Here is a 26,616-nt window from a genome sequence, read left to right as displayed (position 1 = left end):
TGACACCATGCCTCCTGTGACCCTGCTCTGCCACTGCCTGCCCTCAGGTAAGAGATCTTAAATTCGGACAATAAGACGGACCCCCATCTTATAAAAAATCTTTTTTTCTGCAATTTTCACCACAAATTTGGGGTGCGTCTTATGGTACGGTGCGTCTTATAGTCCGAAAAATACGGTATAAAGATGGTTGCAAATTGCGAATTTTCGAGAGGTCTCTTAATCAGGCATGATCTATGCCTTTCTATGCCTGATGAAGAGACCTCAGTAGCTTCGAAAGCTCGCAATTTGCAACCATCTTTTTGGTTAGCCATTAAAAGGTATCAACCACTGAGGACTCTCAAATCTTAATATTTATCATACATGCTATCATTTTTACTACTTACAAGTGACACAACTTCTGACGGAATACAGTGAGTTACTATTCTAAATCCTAAAAATTCTGCAAATTTACAAATTTGCTGCACAAAAATAATTCTTCAATGGCAGATCATAATGCTGTAAAGCACTGATTCATCTTGGCACATAAAAAAAATAGGTAAAAAAAATCTCATTCTTGGCAACCAGACCTTTTCATCTAAAGGACAGGAAACAATGTCTTTATGCTTGTACTGTAATTCTGGCCTCATTAATGCATCCGTCCTTTCTGCTGTCCATGTCCTCAATTTATATGTAGCACAAAAGTGCAAAAATAAAAGAAAATAGATAATTGTACAGTACAGACCAAAAGTTTGGACACACCTTCTCATTTAAAGATTTTTCTGTATTTTCATGACTATGAAAATTGTACATTCACACTGAAGGCATTAAAACTATGAATTAACACATGTGGAATTATATACTTAACAAAAAAGTGTGAAACAACTGAAATTATGTCTTATATTCTAGGTTCTTTAAAGTAGCCACCTTTTGCTTTGATGACTGCTCTGCACACTCTTGGCATTCTCTTGATGAGCTTCAAGAGGTAGTCACCGGGAATGTTTTTCACTTCAGAGGTGTGCCCTGTCAGGTTTAATGTGGGATTTCTTGCCTTATAAATGGGGTTGGGACCATCAGTTGTGTTGTGCAGAAGTCTGGTGGATACACAGCTGATAGTCCTACTGAATAGACTGTTAGAATTTGTATTATGGCAAGAAAAAAGCAGCTAAGTAAAAAAAAATGAGTGGCCATCATTACTTTAAGAAATGAAGGTCAGTCAGTCCGAGAAATTGGGAAAACTTTGAAAGTGTCCCCAAGTGCAGTGGCAAAAACCATCAAGCGCTACAAAGAAACAGGCTAACATGGGGACGGCCCCAGGAAAGGAAGACCAAGAGTCACCTCTGCTTCTGAGAATAATTTTATCCGAGTCACCAGCCTCAGAAATCGCAGGTTAACAGCAGCTCAGATTAGAGACCAGGTCAATGCCACACAGAGTTCTAGCAGCAGACACATCTCTACAAAAACTGTTAATAGGAGACTTTGTGCAGCAGGCCTTCATGGTAAAATAGTTGCTAGGAAACCACTGCTAAGGACAGGCAACAAGCAGAAAATACTTGATTGGGCTAAAGAACACAAGGAATGGACATTAGACCAGTGGAAATCTGTGCTTTGGTCTGATGAGTCCAAATTTGAGATCTTTGGTTCCAACCACCGTGTCTTTGTGCGACGCAGAAAAGGTGAACGGATGGGCTCTACATGCCTGGTTCCCACCGTGAAGCATGGAGGAGAAGTTGTGATGGTGTGGGGGTGCTTTGCTAGTGACACTGCTGGGGATTTATTCAAAATTGAAGGCATACTGAACAAGCATGGCTACCACAGCATCTTGCAGTGGCATGCTATTCCATCCGGTTTGCGTTTAGTTGGACCATCATTTATTTTTCAACAGGACAATGACCTCAAAAACACCTCCAGGCTGTGTAAGGGCTATTTGACCAAGAAGGAGAGTGATGGGGTGCTACGCCAGACGACTTGGCCTCCACAGTCACCAGACCTGAACCCAATCGAGATGATTTGGGGTGAGCTGGACCGCAGAGTGAAGGCAAAAGGGCCAACAAATGCTAAGCATCTGTTGGAAGACCATTCCCGGTGACTAACTCTTGAAGCACATCAAGAGAATGCCAAGAGTGTGCAAAGCAGTCATCAAAGCAAAAGGTGGCTACTTTAAAGAACCTAGAATATAAGACATAATTTCAGTTGCGTCACACTTTTTGGTTAAGTATATAATTCCATATGTGTTAATTCATAGTTTTGATGCCTTCAATGTGAATGTACAATTTTCATAGTCATGAAAATACAGAAAAATCTTTAAATGAGCAGGTGTGTCCAAACTTTTGTTCTGTACTGTATATAAATAACTAAACAGAAAATTTTACTTTACATCACATAAGTAGGCAGAAAACATCAGGGTTGAAAGTAAGTGGATATAGGGTGACCCTTCCCCTTCAGCAGGTGGCAGCCACAGTAGACCACTACCTTCATCCCTTCTTCTGGCAGGTATGGTTCTTCACTGCCTGGTTTATATTTGCTGATAGTCAAAACTCTGACCAAGTAACTCTGGCCAGTGATTCTGGTAGTCATTCCATGGGCAATGTATGGCATTATCTATAACTTAGTACATAAAAAAAAAAATCTGATTCAACTTCATCAGGTTTTGGCACCAAAAACGCAGCAAAACACCTGAGTTTTATGCTTAATTTTTGCAGTGTTTTTGCACTACCCACAATGGGTGAAAAACGCTGAAAAAATGCTGAAAGAAGTGACATGCTGTATTTTGCAATAACCAAGCTCTTATAACAAAACAGGAAAAAAAAAACAAGCTTTGTGCATGAGATTTCTAAAATCTCATTCATTTTGATTGTAAAATGCAGCTAAAAATTTGCATTAAAAAAGCTGAAAAAAAACGCAGCAAAAAACACAACATGTGAACATAGCCTAAAAGAACCTGTCTGTGTTTGAAAAATTCATGGCTGTAGTTCGTTTTTAAAAAACAAACTGAGCCTTAGTCACAGTCCCCAGATACAGCAAACGAGTTTCAGGGTCTGTTATGATATTATTGTGTGATATCATGTCAACTCTGAGCAGATTGTGCCGTCTACTCGGGCAGAGCCGCAGAGGACTGTTATAGGCTGCAGCACTCTTGATGTGACATCAGCACTGCAGACAAAAATAGACATGGGGAGCAACTTCGAGGACTCAGCGCCGGACCCGGGGAGGGTGATTAAAAACCTGTTTGTTTGGAGTTTAAAAAAACTGCAGCTGGAAGTCAGTGGTTTTTCAGAAACCAGAACATCCCTTTTATTGGACATGCTTTCCCAACTACTCTATATGGAAACATTTAACACTTTTCTCCATAAATATTGCTATTGTGAGTCGGTGGGATGATTATCTGTGGATCTGCCATATTGGCAGGCCGATGGCTTTGCTTTTCCTACACTGATGCTTCTGTTATGTGATATGAAGAACAGACTGTACGTAGGGATGGAGATTGTGCGTGAGGCGGGTGAGTTGCCGTAAGGAGCTACTTACTGATGAAATTCTTCAGCTCTAAACATGAGAGGTTTTTCTCCAATGTGAATAAACAAAGTGTTTATTAGAAGTTTTATCCTAAATGCAACAAAGTTTTGCTCACAGGAGAAGTATGAAATATGTTATGTAAGATCCCGGTGCCTATTTCCAGTCCTGTAAAGCAACTCTTTTACTGAGATGCATTATATTATGTAATTACGACAAGATATGCATGTGATTATCCTCCGACCATTCCATAAACTGAAAATAATAAACAGAGGCAAATCAAAAACATATTTTGTTTGCACTTGCACTTGTTTGCACTTGCACTTGTTTGCATTTTGGCTGCGCGATGACAACTAAACAGTTTAAAAATTGTATCGGCAGCGCATTCTTTATTATATCTCACATTGTGAGAATTTGTGGGTAAAGCTTTAGTGCCGATCTCTGCTCCGAGCCATCCATGTGTCCTCTGAACTCTGTCCATTTTTTACTATTTAATGTAGAAGTTTTGAATTGCTTTTTTTTTTTTTCTTTGCGTAAGAAAAAAAGTGGATGGTAAAAAAGGGCACACAAAAATGGATGCAAGTTGGATCTAGCAAACTGGTAAAAAATAGTCATTTATTTATTTTAAGCCAAAAAAAAAATAATAAAAAAACAAAAACTGACATACGAATGAGGCCTTAATCATAACTCAGATCAAAACTCGACCTCAATATAGTCCAGTGCTACATATTACAACATTTTGGGGATGAGAAGAAGGAACCCACTTAGAAAGCGTTCGGTTTAACCTTTTAAAGACCATGACATTTTTTGTTTTTGTTTTTTCTTTTTTCTCTGTCGTGTTCGACTTGTCTGCACAATGAGTTGTAGTTTTGAAAAACATGTAATTTACCAATCTTTTTTTTCATCATGGGAGTAAAAACTTCTGGCACTGGAAAGGAAAAAAGTATATAGTCTTTTAGATAGGAGTCATTTCAGCTGTCGGTATTGAAGGTGTATGGACAACTTTAGTAGCTGTGTGAAGGAACTGGTTGCCATTTTTATAGGGCCATTGTGACTAGTATGTCATTATGGGGCCACTATGACTAGCTCTGCTATAGCGATATGATGGCTGCCATAATGGAGGTTGCTGCCCAGAAATGACAAGTATCTAATTATAATATTGTAGGAGTTTTTTTTATCTGAAGATGTTATTGCTGCATACAAAATTTACTTCTTTTAGAAGACATTTCTTAAAGGAAATGTCACCAGGTTTTTCGCTTCCCCATCTGAGTGCTTCATGATGTAGGGGAAAAGACCGATTCCAGCAATGTATCACTTATTGGGCTGCCGGCTTCAGTATTAGTAAACCCCCTGTTTTATTGGCTGCAAATCTGCCAATCTGCCAGTTCTTTGAGTGCTGAGCTCTGTATAATCCAGCCCACATCACTGATTGGCAGCTCTCTGCGCACACTGTGCAGGAACCAGCCAATCAGAGCTGTGGGCGGGGTTATACAAAGCTCAGCATTCAGAGAACTTAAAGGTCTGCAACAGAGAAAACAGGGATTTTATCAAAACTACAGCACGCAGCTCAGTAAGTGACACATCACTGTAATCAGGGTCTCTGTCTCCACATTATGCTGCTCTCAGATTAGGTTGAAAAAACCTGGTGACAGATTCCCTTTAAAAGTTGTCAAAGATGAGAATCATTTGCTTTCTTCAATTACTTCCTGGAGGATCCAATGGAAAATATTTCCAGCGGTCATAATTAATCAATTTCCTGCCATGGATGATTAGATTATGGATGAAGAAAGCAGTTATGGATCATGTTGGCCCCGTTTTTGCTGCACCCTGTGACAATGCTGTGCTGGTGTAATGGAGTTGTGCTGTGAAGCTCTGCCAATTGTCTGCGTCTGTTCACACTTTCCTTCGTGGCGCTGATGCCTTTGTTTGTTTTATTTCAGCTTTGGCCTGTGTTAATTAAATGCCTTTTATATAAAAATCTGAGTTTTGCAAGATTGTAAAGATCGGGGTTAAAAATATGCCTCATTTGTAGCGGAGAGTTCCCCTTTTATACGGTGCCCCAGGAGTGTCTTTTGTGATTTGCAGATGGTCTGTGACAATCTGTGAACCCTGGGCTTTTACAAGCTGTTGAGATATGCGTGCCTCAAAGGCAATGAGGGACTGCGGGAGTCCATCATTGTTATAAAGCTGTCAGCATGCGGCTGAGCAGAAGCTCAAGAGCGCCACCTGCTGCCCCCAAAACTGGCATGCAACACTTTAGTGCATTGCAATCTGGTGCCAAATGACAGCATAAAGTGATATGTGAGATTAGAAATCACTTTTGGCAGTTTCCTATAAATGAAATAATTTTTCATTTCGAATGGATTTGGATTTGCCTGGGATAAGTAGTCAAGATATCATCGAACAAATGGCCACTAAATGCGATCATTATTTGGTATAAACGCTCTAATACTTTGTGAGATACAATTCTAATTTCCATAATTTAGCAGAGCTTCATATTTGTCGTTTGCATGCACTGAGTAAAGTCATAATGCGATAAAATTTACAATTTCATGACTTTTCGTTGGTGCGGTTGCTGATTACAGTATTTGAAGTTGTACTGTCTCGGGGGGGACAAGTTTGCAGTCATTCTGTGTGACTGCAAACTTGTGGATCCTCACATCGTGCACTGTGATTGCTGTGAAGATTCTGCTGGCATCGGCGATGGGAATGGGTGGTCATGTGACGACAAGTATGCAATTTGCATACTTCCAGCCACATTCCGACTAGACGTGTCTGGCCTTGCACAATTCACTTGTATTGAGCCTGGAAGCACATTTAGTTGGCATGTGACCGCATGTATGCACATCACGTACCGGGACCGGAGAAACCTCACAGCACACACTGTGCACAATGTGAGAGTTCACAAGTCTGCAGTCATGTAAAATGACTGCAGATTTGTCTCCCAAGGTGGGACAACCTTTTTAATTTTTCCTCTGTTTCATCCAAGAACCCAACTTTTTTTTGTCTTTGTAATTTTTCACATCTACATAGCCATATGAGGGCTTATGTTTAACAGAACAATTTAGTTTTAATTGACACCATTCACTTTACCATATAATTTGCTGAAAAAAGATAAACACAATCCCAAATGGGGTGAAATGGTGGTAAAAAAAACAGCAATTTCGCCACTTTGTTTTGGGGTTTTGTTTCTGCAGCGCCCCAGAGTCCTGGTCGTTGCAGTAGTGTCGCTCTTCCACCAGGGGGAGTGATATTACGTCTGATGGTACTAAAGGAGTTCACCTGACCAGGTATCACAAGTCACACACTACACTTCACACTCCAGTCCACCAGGGGGAGCCTTGCTTCTATCTATTAGGGCACTCCTCACATACGGGTAAAACTGGTGGGTTGGATAGGAAGTCAGTCAGAAGCTGCCTGATTGAGACCCAGAGAGGACCTGTCAGGCAGACAGAGGGGGGAAAGGAGGAACATCTGAGCTGCAGACAGAGGGTCCCCGTCAGGGGTGGGATCCTGACAGAGGCCAAGCACGAGATAGAAAGTTACGGAGCTGCGACTGCACCCATTGCGCAGCATCCTAAGAAAGGACAAGAAAGGAATTGTATTGTGGAGAGTGAGAAACGAAGTCACAGCAAAAGGAGAAAATACCGGGAGGAGTTCTGCCCCAAGATCGTCAGCCTCCTTCTGAGGCGCGTAGCCGGTGGCTGGAACACCGAGGGAGTAATTGACTCTACGCATTAATTCAGAGACCGGCAGGACAGTCAATTCCAAGTTGGTTGCCCGACCTTAATACCTAAGAAGACACGGAGGCAAATTGTGGGAGAGGGGCGTCTCTAGGGTCCCTATAAATAAGCTCCAGGCCTACCCCGTCATACGGGTTGTCCTATCCATATTATCTGGGGGACAGAGAGAGAGAGAACATCAGAAACATCCACGAAAGTTGTGAGGACTATCCCATGGTGCTCAGCAGGGAGGTACTACAACACACAGGCGCTAGTAGGAAGGCTACTGATTTCCACCTGGATAAGGGAACTCTGGATGTGCCTTCGGACCGGCCGGACTCTGCCTGCCCTGTGAACGGTGCTCTGGACTGCGACGCTGAAGTCTTCAGTAAAAGGTAAAGAGACTGCAACCTTGTGTCCTCGTTATTTACCACGCCCTACACCATCATCATCTACACTCCTGGGAAGCCCTGGGGATACACTTCACCTGTGGGAAGGTATACCACCTAGCTGCCATAACATCACCCCAGCGGACCCCCAAGCAGCGTCGGTCACTCTGACCGAATAGCACAGGTGGCGTCACGAACACCGTACAAACTTCACCTTTAATTGGGCGTCCTCAGAAGGGCCACCGAGACATCCCCAGAACCGAGAGAGATAGACCCAGTACCAAGTACCCCATTGCCCTTAACGTGGGGGCGCTGCATTTCTACAGCCTTTGTGCAGAAAAATGACGGTACCTAGCAGTATTATTCTACAGGTCAGTAAAATTACGGCAATACCAGACTTCTATATATAAAATATTTTAAAAAATACGGCAGTGGAATAACAGACTGCATAGGAAAAAGGGAAAGTTGTAGAGCTAAAAAGAAAGTCCTTTCACTCAGTTTTTTTAAATTTCCAGATCCCGCAGATTCTCAGGACCTACCAGGAGTTTTTCTTAGGACATAGAACCTTCTTAAAGCATTATTCCAGTGGTTTCGCAGAAAGAAGCCTTTATCACCTATCCACTTGGTAATTGGAAAAAGACGGTACTTTGTTCCCTCCAGCCCCAAGACCATTGCTAGCAGAAGTTTGCATGCATCATGATGGACCATTACAAAAAATATCTGATGGAAAAGTATGAGCAGGATACCTAGTTCTGGCAATTGTTGAGGATCGTTGATGAACACTACTGAATGGAATATCCACTTGATATGCAGGATCAAAGTCCATCTCTGCAACCCATATCCCTGGTTCTCCTAATAAGTAAGGGTCCAAGTGTTGGGGCTCGTTCTCTCAGGCATATATGGGATGTCCTGTGTATATGTAAGCAGGTTGCGGGATGCAGTGACAGACAGGAGACAGATCAAGGGTTAATGAGTCTCCCGCCAGGGCTTTGGGGTACTCGGTACCGGGTCAGGTACTTAAAGGGGATGTCACGGTGGCTGCGACCTGGTCCGTGGCCCTGGGCGCCCAAGTAAAAGGGATCATTTTTAAAGGGAGTTGTAAAGCAATAAAAGTTTGTGATGCCACCTGTGGTACTCGGTCAGGGGCGACCGACACTGCTTAAAGGGTTCCTCTGGGGTGATGGTATGGCAGCAAGATGGTATCGCTTCCCACAGGTGAAGCTGGGTCCCCAGGGCTCCTGGAGTGCTGGGCAGGGATGGTGTGGTGCCGGTAATAAACGGAGGACATGGGGTTGCTATTTCTTTACCTGGTTTACTGTTGTAGACTGCCTCTGTCCAGGGTACCGATAACAGGTGTCGATGGAGTCCAGGCAGCCTGAAAACAGGTGGAAATCCCTTTGCCAGGTCACTTTGGGAGCCTTCCACTATACATTGGTTGCTAGTCCCTTGCTGCTGGGACAGTCTCAGCATGGTAGGCAACGTGAGCCGTTCCCTTGGGGTCTCTATACACGGTGACTCCAGGCTCTGGATGTTGCTGTACATCAGGTGTAGTGTTAGCAAGTCACTTTCAGCTTCCTGCCCTCCGGTTCTGCCATGAGACTTGTAATTCCACACGGCCTCGGGCTCCTGGTGCCAGCGATGGGGAGGCGCTGACTGGAGCCAGGGATGAGAGGACACGCTGACAGGAGCCGACAGACGGGGTCTCACTGATACACTGGAGATACCGCTGTCCACGCTAACACCGTTGTCCCCGCTTACATCACTGATATTTACGAGACTGCTGACGCGGCCGACTACGTTAACAAATCCATCCTGGCCGGTGACCGTGAGAGGTGAGGTCTGTGTACGGGATACAGGTGCTGAACAGTACAGCACAGCGGATCGGGCTGGCCATTATAAACAGTGTCGGGACAGTGTTATAGGCCCCGCTAGTGTAAAGACTCTTACTGCTGAGAGAAGAGATTATTCCTCTTCCTTCATCCATTGATGCCCGTGCTAGAGCCACAGACTATCGCTGCCCTCATCAGGATTGGGGAGGACGCCGCCATTGCCAGGACCACAACAGGACAACGCCATCGTCAGGACCACCAGAGAGCACCGACATCATCAGGACCACCGGAGCACATCGTCAATGTCAGGGAAGTTTTCTCCCATTCTCCACAGAACTGTGCTACATAACCTTTGGGCATAATCTAACGGTCCCAGTCGCGGACAGGAGCACATCCATGACAGGAGCCCAAAGTATTAAGTACATAGTTTACATTTTTTTTCTTTTTAGTATATTCTGTGTTAGGAAATTGCTTCATACCCTTGTTAATATATATATCTCCCTGCGAGGAGTTACTGTTTGTTTAATAAATCCCCTTGTTGACCCTTGATCTGCCTCTTTGTCCGTACTGCATCCTGTAACCTGCTTATACGTGCCCGGCCGGCAATGTTGAGTCTTTGAAATGTCCCGTGGAGTCCTCAGTAAGGAGACTCCGGTGGCCAGCAAGATATAGGCCACAGTCCTGTCAGACTTAAGCGAGGCTCGACAAATATGCACCTGGGATTCAGAAAGCAGCAGTACCCAGTCACAGTCTCTGTCAGGCGGCACAGGTGCAGCACTGACTGTTACAGAGCGATTGGCACCTCGATGCCCAAGTGCTGACCTACACACGATGGGCTTCTAGTCAGAGTCCCTGCGATCCATCTCTTTCACGGCCTGGCACGCGCCTCTGCTGCTAGTGGCCCCGAAGCAAGAGCTCTCACTCTCCTCAGCCGTGCACTCTGCCTTCCCGCCAAGAACTCCAGTACCTGCGCGCTGCGCTCACCCTGGTAACTCTTATCCACACCCCCTGTCAGCCTGTGCACAGATCGATCCGGTTCTCTAATCTTTCCCCTGGGCAGCAGGGGGCGCAGCCTCATCAATTCCGGCCCCGCACACAGGTACCCGTGGTGAGGTCATCCCCCTTAGCTATATGCCGGTGTATCCATTTAACAACTAGTATTGTGGGTGCATATAGTTGGGTCTACTGGTGGACCCAAAGCACCCAATCCTGCAGTGCTAGTATTACTGTGCATGCTGAGGGTATGGAGAGGACTACCATGGTTCACTGTAGACATTTTGCCATAACATTGGGCAAACACATTCTTTGCATACTTGGATCATGCAATGTGGTGTTAATCTGTAACACCCCAGGTTCCTGGTTGTTACAGTGGCATTGCTTTCCTCACGGGGACAGTGGTGTCATGCTTGGAAACGAGGAAGGATACCCTTTATCAGGTATTTGCAATCATGCAGCATGTTCTTACTCCAGGCCAGAAGGGGGAGCTCTGATCCAGTTTGTGGGTGGCTCCCCTATATATACTTGGCTGGAGGGGAAGTTAGCGAGCAGTCTGTCAGAGGGGCAGAATGTAGTAGTCTGTCACAGGGACAAAGGAGAGAGCAGTCAGACAGTGAGAGTCAGGAAGACTGAAAGGAGCCGTGCAGCCACGTGAGGTGCTGCAGCTCCTGGACGGGAGAGAGAACCACGGAATAAGTTGTAGAGAGCATGAAGGAGGAGAAGAGGCACAGGAGAGTGAAGAGCTGGAGAGAAGCTGCGACTGGGCTTCCTCCACGCTGAGCGCAGATACCGGTAGCCAAAAGACCGAGGTTGTGGGGGTAACTCTATGTCCCACGGCAGAAACTGGCGAACAGCAGATTGCAAATTAGCTGTCCACCATTGACACCTTAGGACACAGAAGTAGATAGAGCCCGGGTCTTGATAGAGACCCTGTAGAAAGGCTCAAGCTACCTATCATACAGGTATTGTCCTACCTAAAGGGGGACAGAGAGAAAACGTGAGGACCTTGTGTAAGGCCTAAGGCAGCAAGGGACTACACCACAGCACTAGTAGGAAGGCTTCCAACCCCACCTGGTAAAGGGGATTCCAGATTCGCTTCCAAGCTGGCTGGACCTTACCTGTACCTGTGATCCGGTACCCTGGACTGTGGCTGCCTGAATTCATCAGTAAACCAGGTAAAGAGACTGCAACCCTGTGTCCTCCATTTATTCTCAGCACCACACCATCCTTGCCAAACACCCTGGGGACCAAGCTTCACCTGTGGGAAGCCATACCATCCCTGCTGCCACAACATCACCCCAGAGGACCCCTTTAAGCAGCGTCAGTCACCCTTGACCGAGTACAACAGGTGGCGTCACGAACAAACTTTATTCAAATGCCCCTTTAAAGACCTTTCCATTAACATGAGCACCCAGGGCCACGGACCGGGTCACCGCCGCCGTGACACATCCCTTTAATTACCAGACCCGATACCGAGTACCCCACGGCCCTGGCGGGCATTCCAAATCCACTTCCCCATTCCCCTCTTCTTGCTAGCCTACAAACAGTATGAGCAGATGGCTGAGACAATAATTTAGTGCCGCAGGATCTGACTTCACACACAGGATTTTTTTGTAGTCTGTAATCATGGAGGCACAACGCGATTCAAAATGCGTCAATGACTGTACTTTCCTGTCTTTGTTGGGATGTATTTGTGGATGGTTTAATAAAGCCATGTAAAGATTTTAAAGTGGTTATATTTCTCTTTAATGCCTGACTGCCTCGTGGGCTTTGAAGTGATCTTATAATGCCAACACAGGCACTTTCTCTGTCTTTTTAACTCCCTGGACAACCCCTTTAAAAGCAATGATCGATAAAGGCAAAGATTGCACCAAAACAATGCTCAATCCCAATCATTATCCACCAATCAAATGACAAATGTCAAAACATTATGGTTGGTTTACGGCACATTCTCTTGTCAGTGGCTGTGCTGCTTAGTATGATGGAGAGTGTATGGCAGGAGGGGTTCCCTGAAAAATGCCCACAGGAAAATTGCCCACAAGAAAATTGCCCACATGAAAAATGCCCACAGGAAAAATGCCCACAGGAAAATTGCCCACACAGAAAATTGCCCACACGGAAAATTGTCCACATGGAAAATTGCCCACACGGAAAATTCCCCACATGGAAAATTGCCCACCTGGAAAATTGCCCACACGGAAAATTCCCCACACAGAAAATTGCCCACATGGAAAATTGCCAATTGCAGCATCACAAAGTTTCAGATCTATGATATTTGAGGTGAAAGGTGTGGATGTTCACATGATATGTGATCAACTTGTGATTTACAGCTGACCTAGTGCAAAACTGCAAACATGCTGAAGATCTGTGGTGTGTAGCAGTCTGTCATTATCAGCAATAGATAGATCTAGTCTGCTCTCATCTCTCACTGATTCTGCCTTACTCCTCCCACCAGCCCAGAAGAGCAGCACATGCAGAACCAGCAGCAGTGTGATCCAGAGGAGCCATCACTGCTATCAGTACCCACAAAAGAATCACTCTATTATCTGTGGAGTTACATGGGACTGCAGGTCAGACCTAATACATTATCATCTCAGTGGGTGCCCACCAAAAGCAGGGTGCTGCTGGCTGAGATAGATGTCCTGGAAGCCCAGAAGGCACCGCAGAAAGGTGAGATTCTGTCAGAATCTGTCAGAGGAGCGGAAGTGCCATAGCAGCTCCGCTCTCCCATTGACTTCAGTGGCAGTGAATCTGGGGAATGCACTTCCTTCCCTGTCCACGTATGACTGCCAAGAGTAAGAGTGAACAGACCCTACCTAGTTATGTATCATACACATATACTGCAGGTGCAGGCAGGCGTAGGATGGAAGGAAATGCAGAGTGGATTTGAATAAGGGTATGTGCACACATAGAATGGTCCTCTGTGCATTTTTCCTGCGGATTTATTGCGGATTTACTGCGGAATTACCGCGGTTTTTGTGCGGATTCCACTGCGGTTTTACACCTGCGGTTTTCTATTACGGAGCAGGTATAAAACCGCTGCATATTCCGCACAAAGAATTGACATGGTGCGGAATGTGAACCGCTGCATTTCCGCGCGTTTTTTTCCACAGCATATGCATTGTACAGTACATTGTACTGTAAACGCATGGGAAACCGCTGCAGACCCGCAGCTGCGGAAATGCTGTGGATCCACAGCAAAATCCGCAGCGTGTGAATATAGCCTAAGGGTCTCTAGGCCCAGACACACCACAATGAGAGTAGAATTATTGTTAGCACAGTGGAATGACAACTAAGAACAGAATCCGTACTCTGGGACTAGGGATGAGTGAACCGAACCTGTAGAACCTGGAGAAGTAAACTGGACCCAGAGACCTTTGTTAAAAAACCATGCTGCATTTTCTTTGCTGCCTGTGTTGTGCTGTATTGTATTTCAATGGAGCCCATGGAAGTCAAGGACAATCACCCGGCAGCTAATTATGTGCAGGTGTGCAATGATTGTTTAACAAACTTAAGTTATTGTTGTCGTTAGAACTCCTTAATAAACTATTCTTAATAAACTTGTTGGTAGTTTTTAATGTGGGCAATTTTTAGGATATTCTTCTGTGCTACAGAGCATCTCACCTATAATTCTATACTATTCTCTGTTCTGCAGAGCATCTCACATATACCTGCATACTATCCCCTGTCCTGCAGAGCATTTAACCTATGATCTTTGCTATTCTCTATCCTGCAGAGGAACTCGCCTATAATTCTATATTGTTTTCCTGCCCTGCAGAGCATCTCACCTATAATTCTATATTATTCTTCTGCCCTGCAGAGCATCTCACGTATACCTGCATAATATCCCCCTGTCCTGCAGAGCATTTAACATATCTCTTTGCTATTCTCTGTCCTGCAGAGCATCTCACCTATAATTCTGTATTATTCTTCTGCCCTGCAGAGCATCTCATGTATACATGCATATACTATCCCCCTGTCCTACAGAGCATTTAACCTATAATTAAGCCTGTGGGCAATTTTCTGTGGGCATTCTTTACCTTGCACCTCAAATATCAAGGATCTGAAATTTTTTGATGCTGCAATTGGCAATTTTCTGTGTGGGCAATTTTCCGTGTGGGCAAATTTCCATGTGGGCAAATTTCTGTGTGGGCAATTTTCCATGTGGGCAAATTTCCGTGTGGGCAAATTTCCGTGTGGGCAAATTTCCGTGTGGGCAATTTTCCGTGTGGGCAATTATCCATGTGGGCAATTATCCATGTGGGCAATTATCCCTGTGGGCATTTTTCTTGTGGGCAATTTTCCCGTGGGCATTTTTCTGGTCACCGGCAGGAGGATGCGCAATGCGGGCCGATTGTCTTCCTACTAGAGATGAGCGGTGTTCGAGTCAAACTGTTGGCCAATTTCAAATTCGAGCTGTTTTGGGCGGTGTTCGAGTCGTTCGACGAACCCGAACAATTTGCTTAAAATTCGGCTGTTCGAGCTTCTGTTCGATAACTGTTCGTTCACCAAAAGCCTAGCTTGATTTACACATTAAGACTGTTTATCATTGGTAATGGACTGTTTCAGTGCATAGTGGGCGGGGCATAGATCTGTGCTGAAATAACGCCGATCTCCTTTTTTTTTTTTCTTTCCCGCATTTACAGAGGGGCGGTGCAGTCTCTCAGCCTATCAGCAGTGCGCACACACACAGCAATGTGCATGTGATGCAGACAAGCAAGGGCATGTGTCATTGGCTGTGTATGTCACATGTCACTCCTTGCCCAATGAGAACCAGCCATTGCCCCGTCGTCACCATTTCCTCACTGCTGCAGCTTAGTGTTAGACGGCACCGCTGCTGCTGTGGGCGCTATACAGTCAAAGAGTCTTTTTTTGCCAGCGAATTTTCTGAGAGATAGGTTTAGGGAGTCGGGAGTTGGGACTAGTTGTAATATCAGCCCTTTTCAGTGTAGGTTACAGCAGTTCATAGCACTGTTTGCCAGGCAGGTCTGAGCCAGTGCTGTGCAAGTGTTTATTCACAGCATTTGGTGTAATCTAGCTCAGCCAATCCTTTTGGGCTAGTAGCATTGTCTGGTAGTCATCTGAGTAGCCCGCCTGTGAAGCTAGCTACACCGCCTGTGTATCTCTATTTTCACAGAAAGAGGTTTTGGTGTGCACTCAGCCTGAATACAGGTGAGGTGCTGGTGCAATGGACCAGTGGTCTCAATAGCAGAATAATTGAAATTCACCGCACTCTCATATGGATTGGTTTCTCAAAGGATTATATTTGTTTATTGGGAGCGTAACAGAATATTACAGTATATGCGATAAACAACAACGTTTCGGCTCAACCAGAGCCTTTGTCACGTGTTCGCTTGTTAGATTATAGATTGGTGCGCAGAGAGGGAAGTGTCCCAGCGGTGCAATGTAGGCGTTCTTGAGCAATGTAATAGATGTGTCTAAGCCTATAAAGGCTCCCTTTGGACGGTGTGGACCTGTGTTGATCCTGAATAAGAGCGGCGCTCCCGTGCTGTGCTCTGGTGCACGCTGCATAGTTTTACGGCATCTAACCCAGTAAATCGTTTTGGGGTTTTGGGCTTAGTAGCAGTGTCTGCACGTCAGCAGAGTAGCCCGCCTGTGAAGCTAACTACACCGCCTGTGTATCTCTATTTTCACTGCATCTAATCCAGTTAATAGTTTTGGCCTAGGAGCAGTGTCTGCACTGTCCGACGAGCCGTGGTGCAATACATTATGACGTATAGCCTGGGCTTATGAGATCAAGAGGTGGGGCAAATCACGCTGCAGGAGTGGTCTCAGATCAGGGACCTATGCACCCTTCTGCACAGTTTTGAAATAGCAACGAAGATGTTTAGTGCTGACGGTGCCATTATCAGCATGACCATCCCGGTGATTTACATGCTGGAGCACACCTTACACAGTGTTCGGAGTCAGGTGGAGGACCAAGAGGAGGAGGACGAGGAGGAGGAACAGGAGGAGTCGTATGCGGAAGGGATCATATCTCCAAGGTCAAGAAGGTTAGCAGCACCAAGGCAGCTGGCATTGGAGGCTGGGGGAGAGGGATTACCGAGGGCGCATGGTAGCAGCCAAACTGTTGAAGAAGGTGCAGGAGGCGGGGAAGAAGTGGAGGACGAACTGGCGCTGGGCATGGAAGACTCATCAGATGAGGGAGACCTTGATCAAATTTCTGTTGTGCGAGGTTGGGGGGAGAGGGCAGACGATGGAAGCATGATTCTCACCTCGCCACCACCAAGACAACAAGGACTTGGTCCTCCTGGATGCGCAAGACACATGAGTGCCTTCTTGCTGCACTACCTGCAACATGACCCTCGGATTGTCAGAATCCAAAGTAATGCCGACTACTGGGTTGCCACACTCTTAGATCCCTGGTACAAAAGCAAATTTCTGCCATAGAAAGGCATTCACGCATGCAGGAGAATCAGCAGAGACTGTTACAGAATCTAACATCTGCTTTTCCGCAAAACACCAGTGGTGCACGTAGTGAATCTCTGAGTTCTAACTTGCCAACCGTGGGACTATCGAGTCATCACTCAAACCGTAACAGTAACATCGTATCTGGTGGTAACAGCAATTTTTTCCAATCATTTAAAGATTTTTTTAGACCATCCTTTGCAAGGCCTCAGGAGACAAGAAGTCTGACGCACAGCCAACGCCTAGAGAGGATGGTATAAGAGTATCTCCAAGTTAACATCGATGCCATGACTGTGGAACTGGATCCTTGCTCATTTTGGGCTTCCAGTCTTGAAAAATGGCATGAGCTCGCCACTCACGCCTTGGAGATCTTGTCGTGCCCCGCAGCCAGCGTTCTCTCTGAACGTGTGTTCAGCGCTGCTGGTGGTGTGCTGACAGATAAGCGCACGCGGCTGTCCAGTGACATTGTAGACAGACTAACGTTCATCAAGATGAACAAATCCTGGATCCGCAAGGACTTTTCTACCCCTGTGTCATCTTGGGGAGACTAAAAGCTTGATGATTTTTGAAAATCACCTCACCAACCGTTTTAAAAAAACTCTGGCGAAATTGATGCCACTTAAGTGGTGTCTGTGGCCGAATTTTTGGAAAAAATGGAGACTCTTTGATTTGGTCTCCTTGCTGAGTTTTACATGACGTTGCCATCGTCAATTCCAGGTGGGTGGGGTCGTCTGCAGAGTTGTTTACTCATACTCATACTATGGCCTGGGATTCAGAGGTCTGCTCCAAAGCTTCACTGTCTACTAGTCAGCAGAGTAGCCCAGCCACCCACCGCCTGTTTACCTAAGTACTATTTTTAACAGCATCTGGCCCAGGAAATCCTTTGGGGCCTAGTAGAATTTGGTGCTACTCAGCAGCGTACTTCACCCATGAAGCAAGCTACACCACCTGTTTATTTAACTACTATTTTGTAACGGCATCTAGCCCAGGAAATCCTTTTGGGCCTAGTAGAATTTAGTGCTACTCAGCAGCGTACCCCACCCATGAAGCAAGCTACATCGCCTGTTGATCTAATTACTAATTTTTAACTGATCTAGCCCAGGAAATCGTTTTGTACCTAATAGCATTTTGTGCTACTCAGCAGAGTACCCCACCTATGAAGCAAGCTACACCCCCTATTTACCTAACTACAACTATTATTCACAGAAGCAGCCCAATGGGAGGACACTATTCGGAGGCACAGGAAGTAACCGGAACGCCCCCTCAATGTCTGTTTTGGCCATTAGGGTGCCCCTTCCCAACTTCTTGACCCACCTGATTGCCTCGTCAAAGGAGGTACAGTACATAGTACTGTACTTGGTTCCGCGTCAATGTTGTCGTTTACTGACCTGCCCCTTGGATATGACAAAGGGTGGATTAGTCTGAATGTATTGGGTTCATTTTTTGGTACAACTCCCAACGTGGGTACCACTACGTCTTCTGAGGAAAGTGTTCTGAATGGACCCGCCGCCATTCTACCTAAAGATATTTCTTTTTTTTTTTTTTGTCAAGACGTCTGGGTGTTGGTAGAGTGAGTTTAGATGTTTACTCCAGCCTTTCTTATCTTTAGAAGGGCATGACATGCCTATATCTGTGTCTCCTCCTACTTTTACTCCTCCACCTCTTTTCTTTTCGCATGACTATGTGTAGTTGTGACTTTTCCATGTGTTTGTTGTGTCTTTTGAGCAGTTTGTCAGCTTTTGGACACCTTTTAAGGTGTTTTCTATGTGTTTTCCATGTGTTTGTATGTGTTTGTGTTTGCCTGCCATTGGTTTCAATGGGGTTCGACGGTGTTTGTCGAACAGTTCGATGAACAGTTCGGCGAACATCTCCCTGTTCGACGAACCGAACACTAGGGAGGTGGCTCATCTCTACTTCCTACATCACTGATTGATACTCATTAATGACAATTTTTCAGCCCATATTAAATGACTTTATAATTGGTCCATGTTTACTAGTGTGCACCATGGACGGCACACAGCATGCACAATGGTCCCAGTATAGCCAGGGTGTCTGTGCATATGGCTGATTACCAATGCGGAAAATAATGCAGTATGCACTACTTTGGTCCACCAGAATGATGCATCCAATGAAAGGCAGTTCCAGCACCCATCTGTAATACAGACAATCATATGGAGTTGCACACAGAACCAGTTAAATTCAGAATTTGCAGTTATAATACTAACCAACCAATTTTCAACACGGCCGTCTGGACCCAGTCTTCCGCTAATTGCTCTTTAAGCAGTTATTGGAAAACATGCTGTGTCTTTGTGGATCGTAGATAACATCAGCTACTTTTAAGTACTGCAGTTTCTTTGTATCAGTCTGATCTGCTCACAATTTTACAACAGGGGTTCAATATTCGAGGGTGGAAAAAGTCAAAGTGGTGAAAGAACAGAAATCCTCAATAGTCAGATCCGGGGAGCAGAAGGAAGAGTTCAGCTTCACTCCTGAATAATGCAGGGATTTCAGATTTCAGTAACCAGGGGAATTGTAGACCTGTCAGAATTCATAATGCCCAGTAATGGACCAAGGAAGTTCTACTGCACCGAATCTATCTCCTATATGTGGGAAAGACACCTCTGAGAAATCTGCGAGCCTCTGCTGAGATACACACTATTAATGCTATGCTAATCCATCCAATGTACCGTAGCACATTGCTTTTCATTGCGCCGGCAATAAAGCAGTTAAGAAATAGGCTCCTATCTCATCATCCCTTTTCAATGGGGCAAAAAGAAAACGATAAATTGGGCAATTATCGAGGACTTTATTCAACGGGATGAGGGCAATTTTTCAAGTAATGTCAGGTGGAAAATAAGGATGGACATTAATCAGGATGAATCCCCTAGAAATAGAAAAAGTTTGCTGAGCTCCGGCCAGAGGAAAAAATATTGTAAATGCAGAAGAATATATTTAATGCTCTCTGCTGACTCCTGCCAGGTTTCTGACACCTAACAGATGAGAAATTGACAATATATATAGATGGACTGATGATAAGCGACACTTAAACTACCTTGTTTTGCCATGATTGACAGCAAAATGACATATGTTCTGCATAAATACATCAGGGCCGCGCTGCGATTGTGTTATTCCAGGGTAGAGTGGCATTGAGACTAATGGCGTCAAATGACTGCGGATAAGATTGGATGGTCTGAATGGCCCAGACAACGTTTTTCTGTCTGTTTTAGACAGAAAGCAAATCTACTCTTTGGCATTTGCATGGTATTGCTGGATTAAATATTCTGAAAAAGAACAAAAATTATTTTTATATTACGTGCCTAACAAATTAGTCTGCCAGTCTATGGTCACAAATATTTTGTATTTATCTGCAGGTCCTGGCAATAATTTTATGCACTATGAAGCATGTGCTAAAAAAAACTACTAAGGGTGTCCTTATAGAGAGGAGGGCAGGTATCATCCATTAGAGTGGGCCCATAACAAAGGTCCTAAATGTGCCCAATGAACACACCATGGATGCCCCTTTCCCGTCTGTCATTTATCCACTTAGGTGCAATGTTTACTATTCAAGATTTCATATAAGGGGTTTAAATTCTGCAAATAGGTCTAGGTCAAATCACAGCAGCTACGGAAGGGTGCCGCTGCTTAGAACAGCCATGGAGCAGGCTCAGCATGATACAAATCCTCCCGACTTATGGAATGCATAGACAGTGGATGTCAGGAGCGGTGGACAGATACCGAGCAATGGCAGAGCCATTCATGGCATTCATTTAATTGCATAACCAGCCACCTTTGGTGGTACACCACTGCATGCATGTTGGAGGGGACATTGCTGGCAATTGCTCTTTGCTCTTCCCTTTGGCTGATGATGGTGCTTCCCAAACAGTAGATCCCACCTAATAGGGATTTTTGTATGGGATTTTTCTATTTTAGTTTACGTTTTTTGCCGTTCAGAGGAAGGCGCAGAGCATTTACCCTTATAGTAAATGATACAAAAAACCAATGACATATAAAGATATAGCACCGCAATATACTTGAAGAGGACCTGTTTTCAGTCCTGCTTGACCATCTCTTTTCACGCCATTCCTCTGTTACTTTTATTTAACAAAAAAAAAGCTCTCACTAAGTTTCACTGGAAGTTCCTATTCATAGTAATCAATAAACAATCTTCTTTTATTGTTTTGTCTATTTTTTACTTACCAGATTTTACCTCCAACCAATGTAAATATGCATCAAGTGTATCATAGGTATACAACATGGACGTGATTAGGAGTCACATTACCCCTGATGAAGCCCAAGTGGGTGAAACGCTTGGTGACTCCTTTCATATAGCCTACTGCAAAAGTAATATTTTTCACTATTTTATTTAAGTTTTTGCTTATTAACAAGAGCCTCTTTTTTGTGCTACTTGTACAGTTGTGGCCAAAAGTATTGACACACCTGCAATTCTGTCAGATAATACTCAGTTTCTTCCTGAAAATGATTGCAAACACAAATTCTTTGTTATTATTATCTTCATTTAATTTGTCTTAAATGAAAAAAACACAAAAAGAATTGTCCTAAAGCCAAATTGGATATAATTCCACACCAAACATAAAAAAGGGAGTGGACAAAAGTATTGGCACTGTTCAAAAAATCATGTGATGCTTCTCTAATTCGTGTAATTAACAGCACCTGTAACTTACCTGTGGCACCTAACAGGTGTTGGCAATAACTTGCTTGCAGCCAGTTGACATGGATTAAAGTTGACTCAACCTCTGTCCTGTGTCCTTGTGTGTACCACATTGAGCATGGAGAAAAGAAAGAAGACCAAAGAACTGTCTGAGGACTTGAGAAACCAAATTGTGAGGAAGCATGAGCAATCTCAAGGCTACAAGTCCATCTCCAAAGACCTGAATGTCCCTGTGTCTACCGTGCGCAGCGTCATCAAGAAGTTTAAAGCCCATGGCACTGTGGCTAACCTCCCTAGATGTGGACGGAAAATAAATATTGATGAGATTTCAACACAAGATTGTGCGGATGTTGGATAAAGAACCTCGACTAACATCCAAACAAGTTCAAGCTGCCCTGCAGTCCGAGGGTACAACAGTGTCAACCCGTACTATCCATCGGCATCTGAATGAAAAGGGACTGTATAGTAGGAGACCCAGGAAGACCCCACTTCTTACCCCGAGACATAAAAAAGCCAGGCTGGAGTTTGCCAAAACTTACCTGAAAAAGCCTAAAACGTTTTGGAAAGAATGTTCTCTGGTCAAATGAGACAAAAGTAGAGCTTTTTGGGCAAAGGCATCAACATAGAGTTTACAGGAGAAAAAAAGAGGCATTCAAAGAAAAGAACACGGTCCCTACATTCAAACATGACGGAGGTTCCCTGATGTTTGGGGGTTGCTTTGCTGCCTCTGGCACTGGACTGCTTGACCGTGTGCATGGCATTATGAAGTCTGAAGACTACCAACAAATTTTGCAGCAGGGCCCAGTGTGAGAAAGCTGGGTCTCCCTCAGAGGTCATGGGTCTTCCAGCAGGACAATGACCCAAAACACACTTCAAAAAGCACTAGAAAATGGTTTGAGAGAAAGCACTGGAGACTTCTAAGGTGGCCAGCAATGAGTCCAGACCTGAATCCCATAGAACACATGTGGAGAGATCTAAAAATGGCAGTTTGGAGAAGGCACCCTTCAAATATCAGGGACCTGGAGCAGTTTGCCAAAGAAGAATGGTCTAAAATTCCAGCAGAGCATTGTAAGAAACTCATTGATGGTTACCGGAAGCGGTTGGTCGCAGTTAATTTGGCTAAAGGTTGTGCAACCAAGTATTAGGCTGAGGGTGCCAATACTTTTGTCTGGCCCATTTTTGGAGTTTTGTGTGAAATGATCAATATTTTGCTTTTTGCTTCATTCTCTTTTGTGTTTTTTCATTTAAGACAAATTAAATGAAGATAATAATACCAAAGAATTTGTGTTTGCAATCATTTTCAGGAAGAAACTGAGTATTATCTGACAGAATTGCAGGGATGTCAATAATTTTGGCCACAACTGTACTTCAATATTTGTATTTTATTTCTAACAGATATTCATTATCTCACATTATGGATTGCTAAACTGTGCTGCACTTTTTCCTGGCTGGTTACACTGTTTGCACTCCTAACGTATGGGTAACCCTTTTGACCACCAGAATTTTTTTTTTCTTTCTCCTAATTCGTAAGGTACAGTAGATGGAAAAGGTACAACACCTGGAAAGAAAACTTTTATTTGTATGTATTATGAAAAACAAAAGTTTTTTTTTTTTTTAGTTCGGACACACTCCTATAAGAAGCTGCTGTGCGGTCTGAGCCCAGGGATAACTTTTGGTACTCTGTGTATTGCACATAAAATAACCTTTTCTGCATTTAATAAAGTTTGTTATAGACTCTATTTTTCTAATACATATTCCTATTTTCTCCATCTTCTTTTACACTGATATGTAAGGAACTCGTTAGATTACACTCCACAAAGTGATTGACATAATAAAGAGTTATCTTTTCTCTGACTTCAGTTTTGGATCCTCCTGCAAACTTTACAGCCACCGAGATTTCCAGAACAAGCGCTCTCGTGTCATGGCAGCCTCCAGTTTCTCCTATTGAAAATTACATTCTGACTTACAAATCTACAAATGGGTCCAGGAAGGTAAGTGTCCAAACGGTCACTGGATCTTTCTGCTTTCATCTCATCATTAAACGGCATTTTGTGTGATGATATTACAATACTGTAATGGACAAGTTGCTGGTTTTTAATTTTTTTTTTTTTTAACACATCATCATATGTTATTTGTGGCATTTATTGTACTCGCTCACAGGCAAGATCTACGTTAGGTAAATGTGGGCCCCTTGTCCCGCACTTTTGCTTAGGCTAGCAGAAAGGGTGTTTACCAAAAAAGCAATTGGTCTTCCATGCCCAGTGGATTTGACAACTACATAAATTTGCCTGGTGCTGACACCATACCTGGATACTTATCATATACATGGGGACTTTAGCTTTTATGGAACGCATAGAATATTGCTGATCATCTACTTTCTTTTAAAAAAGATTATTCCACAAGCCACATTTATCACCTATCGGCTGGGGGTAGAGACATGTGGCCAAGACATGGGTCAGATAAGATTGCTCTACATTACCATGTAATGCAGATGAATGCAGTCGCCTTGTGATCTACAAGGTAACACCACCACAACAAGCAAGTCAAAAAAAGCCAGAACCAGTTGGATTTTTTTTTGCATCTTGCACGTCGGGGTTGTAGTACTTTCCGAGTTGGAATACAACCCTGGTCACTTGCACTACTTTGATCAATGTTTGGCTTTGTGACATGTGTAGTTCACAAGCCTACATGATAAATATATGATTACAGGGGGTTTTGTGATCGTATGTGAATAGACCAATAGTGCTCATTTGTGAGTGGTAGTGGATGACTACTCCCATAGAGAATTAATGGAGTGATAATTGTGCATGTGCACTATGCCTACTTATACATGGAGACGTGCACTTCCATCATTGGAATTTGTGGAATCCCATGGGATACACTATGAGTGATCATTCATTTATCAATTTTACTGTGCATAATGTTTTATTATTGACTTTAACGTATAACAGCATGGAAAAAAAGGTCTTTAAAACTTCCTGGCCAGAATTATAGAATTTTAATTTGTATCTAAGGCAGGACATTTGGAACAATATATGAGAAAACCTAAGTAATGATTAATTAGAAAATACATTAAAGGGTTGCTCCCATTTTTAGAAGTTATCACCTATCCATGGGACTGGGGATAGCTAGCTGATTGGTAGGGGTCTTATGGCTAGTAGCCCCACTGATTCTGAGAATGTGGCTCTGCAGACTAGCTTGCTGATTGGAGGGGCTTCTACCTCTGTGGTCCCCACTGATCCTGAGAATGTGGCTCTGCAGAGTAGCTTGCTGATTGGAGGGGTCCTACCTCTGTGGTCCCCACTGATCCTGAAAAAGTGGCTCTGCAGAGTAGCTTGCTGATTAGTGGGGGTCCTACCTCTGTGGTCCCCACTGATCCTGAGAATGTGGCCCTGCAGTGTAGCTTGCTGATTGGTGGGGGTCCTACCTCTGTGTGGTCCCCATTGATACCAAGAATGGGTCTCCACTGCTCCATTCGTTCTTTATGGAATTGCTGGAGAAAGCCAAGCCAAGGGTTGTACTCAACTAATTCCGACATGTCCGTAGAAAATGAGTGGGGTGTTGGTGTGTATGTCCAACAACAGTTCCATTCATATGGCTCAGAGCCCTATTTCTTTTGATCGGTGGAGGTCAGTACGTCATAGGTGATAATTTCTAAAGCTGGTAATCACCCTTTAAGAAGTAAATTAGTACAGATTTTTGGTAAAAAATGGAATCTAGACAATGTATAATAGTTCTTATCTGTCATTGTGTTAGGAACTGATTGTGGATGCAGAAGACACATGGATCCGCCTGGAGGGTCTTTTGGAGAGCACAGAATACAATGTCACTATCCTGTCAGTTCAGGATGGAGAACGAAGTGCTATCGTTCACACAATGTTCACAACAGGTCAGTTTTTCTCAGTGGCACAAAAGATAAATCATCTGTCTAGCGTACACTTGTATAATGTTGCTGTCAAGTTTGCTCTTACGGACGCTCCCTACGGAGAGCTCTTCTTCTTAAGCACAAGACGTGTATGAGATCGTCAGTCATTTTCAAACATATTGGTAAATCTCCTGGAGTGTGACTGTTGTCTGGTAAATTAGTTAAATCTTCAGCTTAATATTATTTTTATGACTCTTATAATGATCATTGTTATTGACTCGTGGACTTTCCTAATTCAGAAGTGATGGTCTAACAAATGGTGGTTTTATCTGGTTCCTCCTTGGAAGAGCAGGTTTATTGTGCTTAGGTTGACTCATCATCATTTATTAATAATTCCCTAGAACCTTGTTAAGGGTTTTTCTGACTAATTTTGAATGACTATCCATACTGCCATTAATCTCTAAAAATGTCTCGAGTATTTTTGTCTTCGTTTTCATATGTCCTTCTACCTTACCTCCGCACCCCTTAGTTTACTTTCTGGAAGGTCCATCTCTTACCGACTTCTCCCACCAATAGCACTGACTTTTTGGAGGCAGAAGAAATGCAAAAACACTTGTAAAACAACGTCCCAACAACTGTTCTATTTTTCTTGCTCCTATTTTCTTGGTGATTGGGACATCAGTAGTGACATCAGCTTGATTGATAGACTTGATGCTGCAGGGAAAAACTGCTTCTTCTGCACATGCGCCAGATGTGAGGTTCATATTTCTGGGGCATGCACAAAAGAAGAACTTTGCCTCCAGCAGATTGACCTTATCAATCAAGCTGGCAACATCAAAGAGAGAAGTAAAGCCTAGAGCATCGGCAGGCTCTGACTGGCCCACAGCAGAACAGGAGAATCCACTGGCAGGCCGCCCCTGTGCAGGACTGCTAATAAGTAGTGCTAATACACTTGATTCACAATTTGCAGGAAAAAGGTAACTAATCATTCATTAAACAAGCTATCTAATGAATATTATATACAAGCAAAAATAAATTTCAGGACTAGGGTCAGGTTATTTATTTTTGAATGTCGGTGATCAATGGGCCCCAAGAGTCAATGTTACTGGTGGGCCTTTACTAAGCCAGTACGACGCTGGGCATTGCGCATCATTAGAAGTAGAGAATTCCTGTAAGATGATGGTTATTTGATGTATTTTAAGATTTGGAGAGCAAAGCAAAAAGCTAACAT

General features: G+C 43.9%; 1 protein-coding gene across 3 annotated transcripts in view; it reads left to right on the top strand.

Annotated features, from left to right (window-relative positions):
- The window catches only part of TNR (tenascin R), a 492,944-nt gene that overhangs the window by 421,387 nt on the left and 44,941 nt on the right, over positions 1-26,616 (top strand). For all 3 annotated transcript variants that reach the window (XM_077278440.1, XM_077278441.1, XM_077278442.1), the window contains 2 exons: positions 23,381-23,511; positions 25,277-25,409. In XM_077278440.1, coding sequence (XP_077134555.1) covers positions 23,381-23,511; positions 25,277-25,409 — 264 coding nt within the window. The remainder of the gene's footprint in view (positions 1-23,380; positions 23,512-25,276; positions 25,410-26,616) is intronic.

This window comes from Ranitomeya variabilis, chromosome 8, assembly GCF_051348905.1.
Source record: "Ranitomeya variabilis isolate aRanVar5 chromosome 8, aRanVar5.hap1, whole genome shotgun sequence".
NCBI lineage: Eukaryota > Metazoa > Chordata > Amphibia > Anura > Dendrobatidae > Ranitomeya > Ranitomeya variabilis.
Note: the sequence above shows the minus strand (reverse complement) of the source record. Positions and strands in the feature narration are given on the sequence as shown.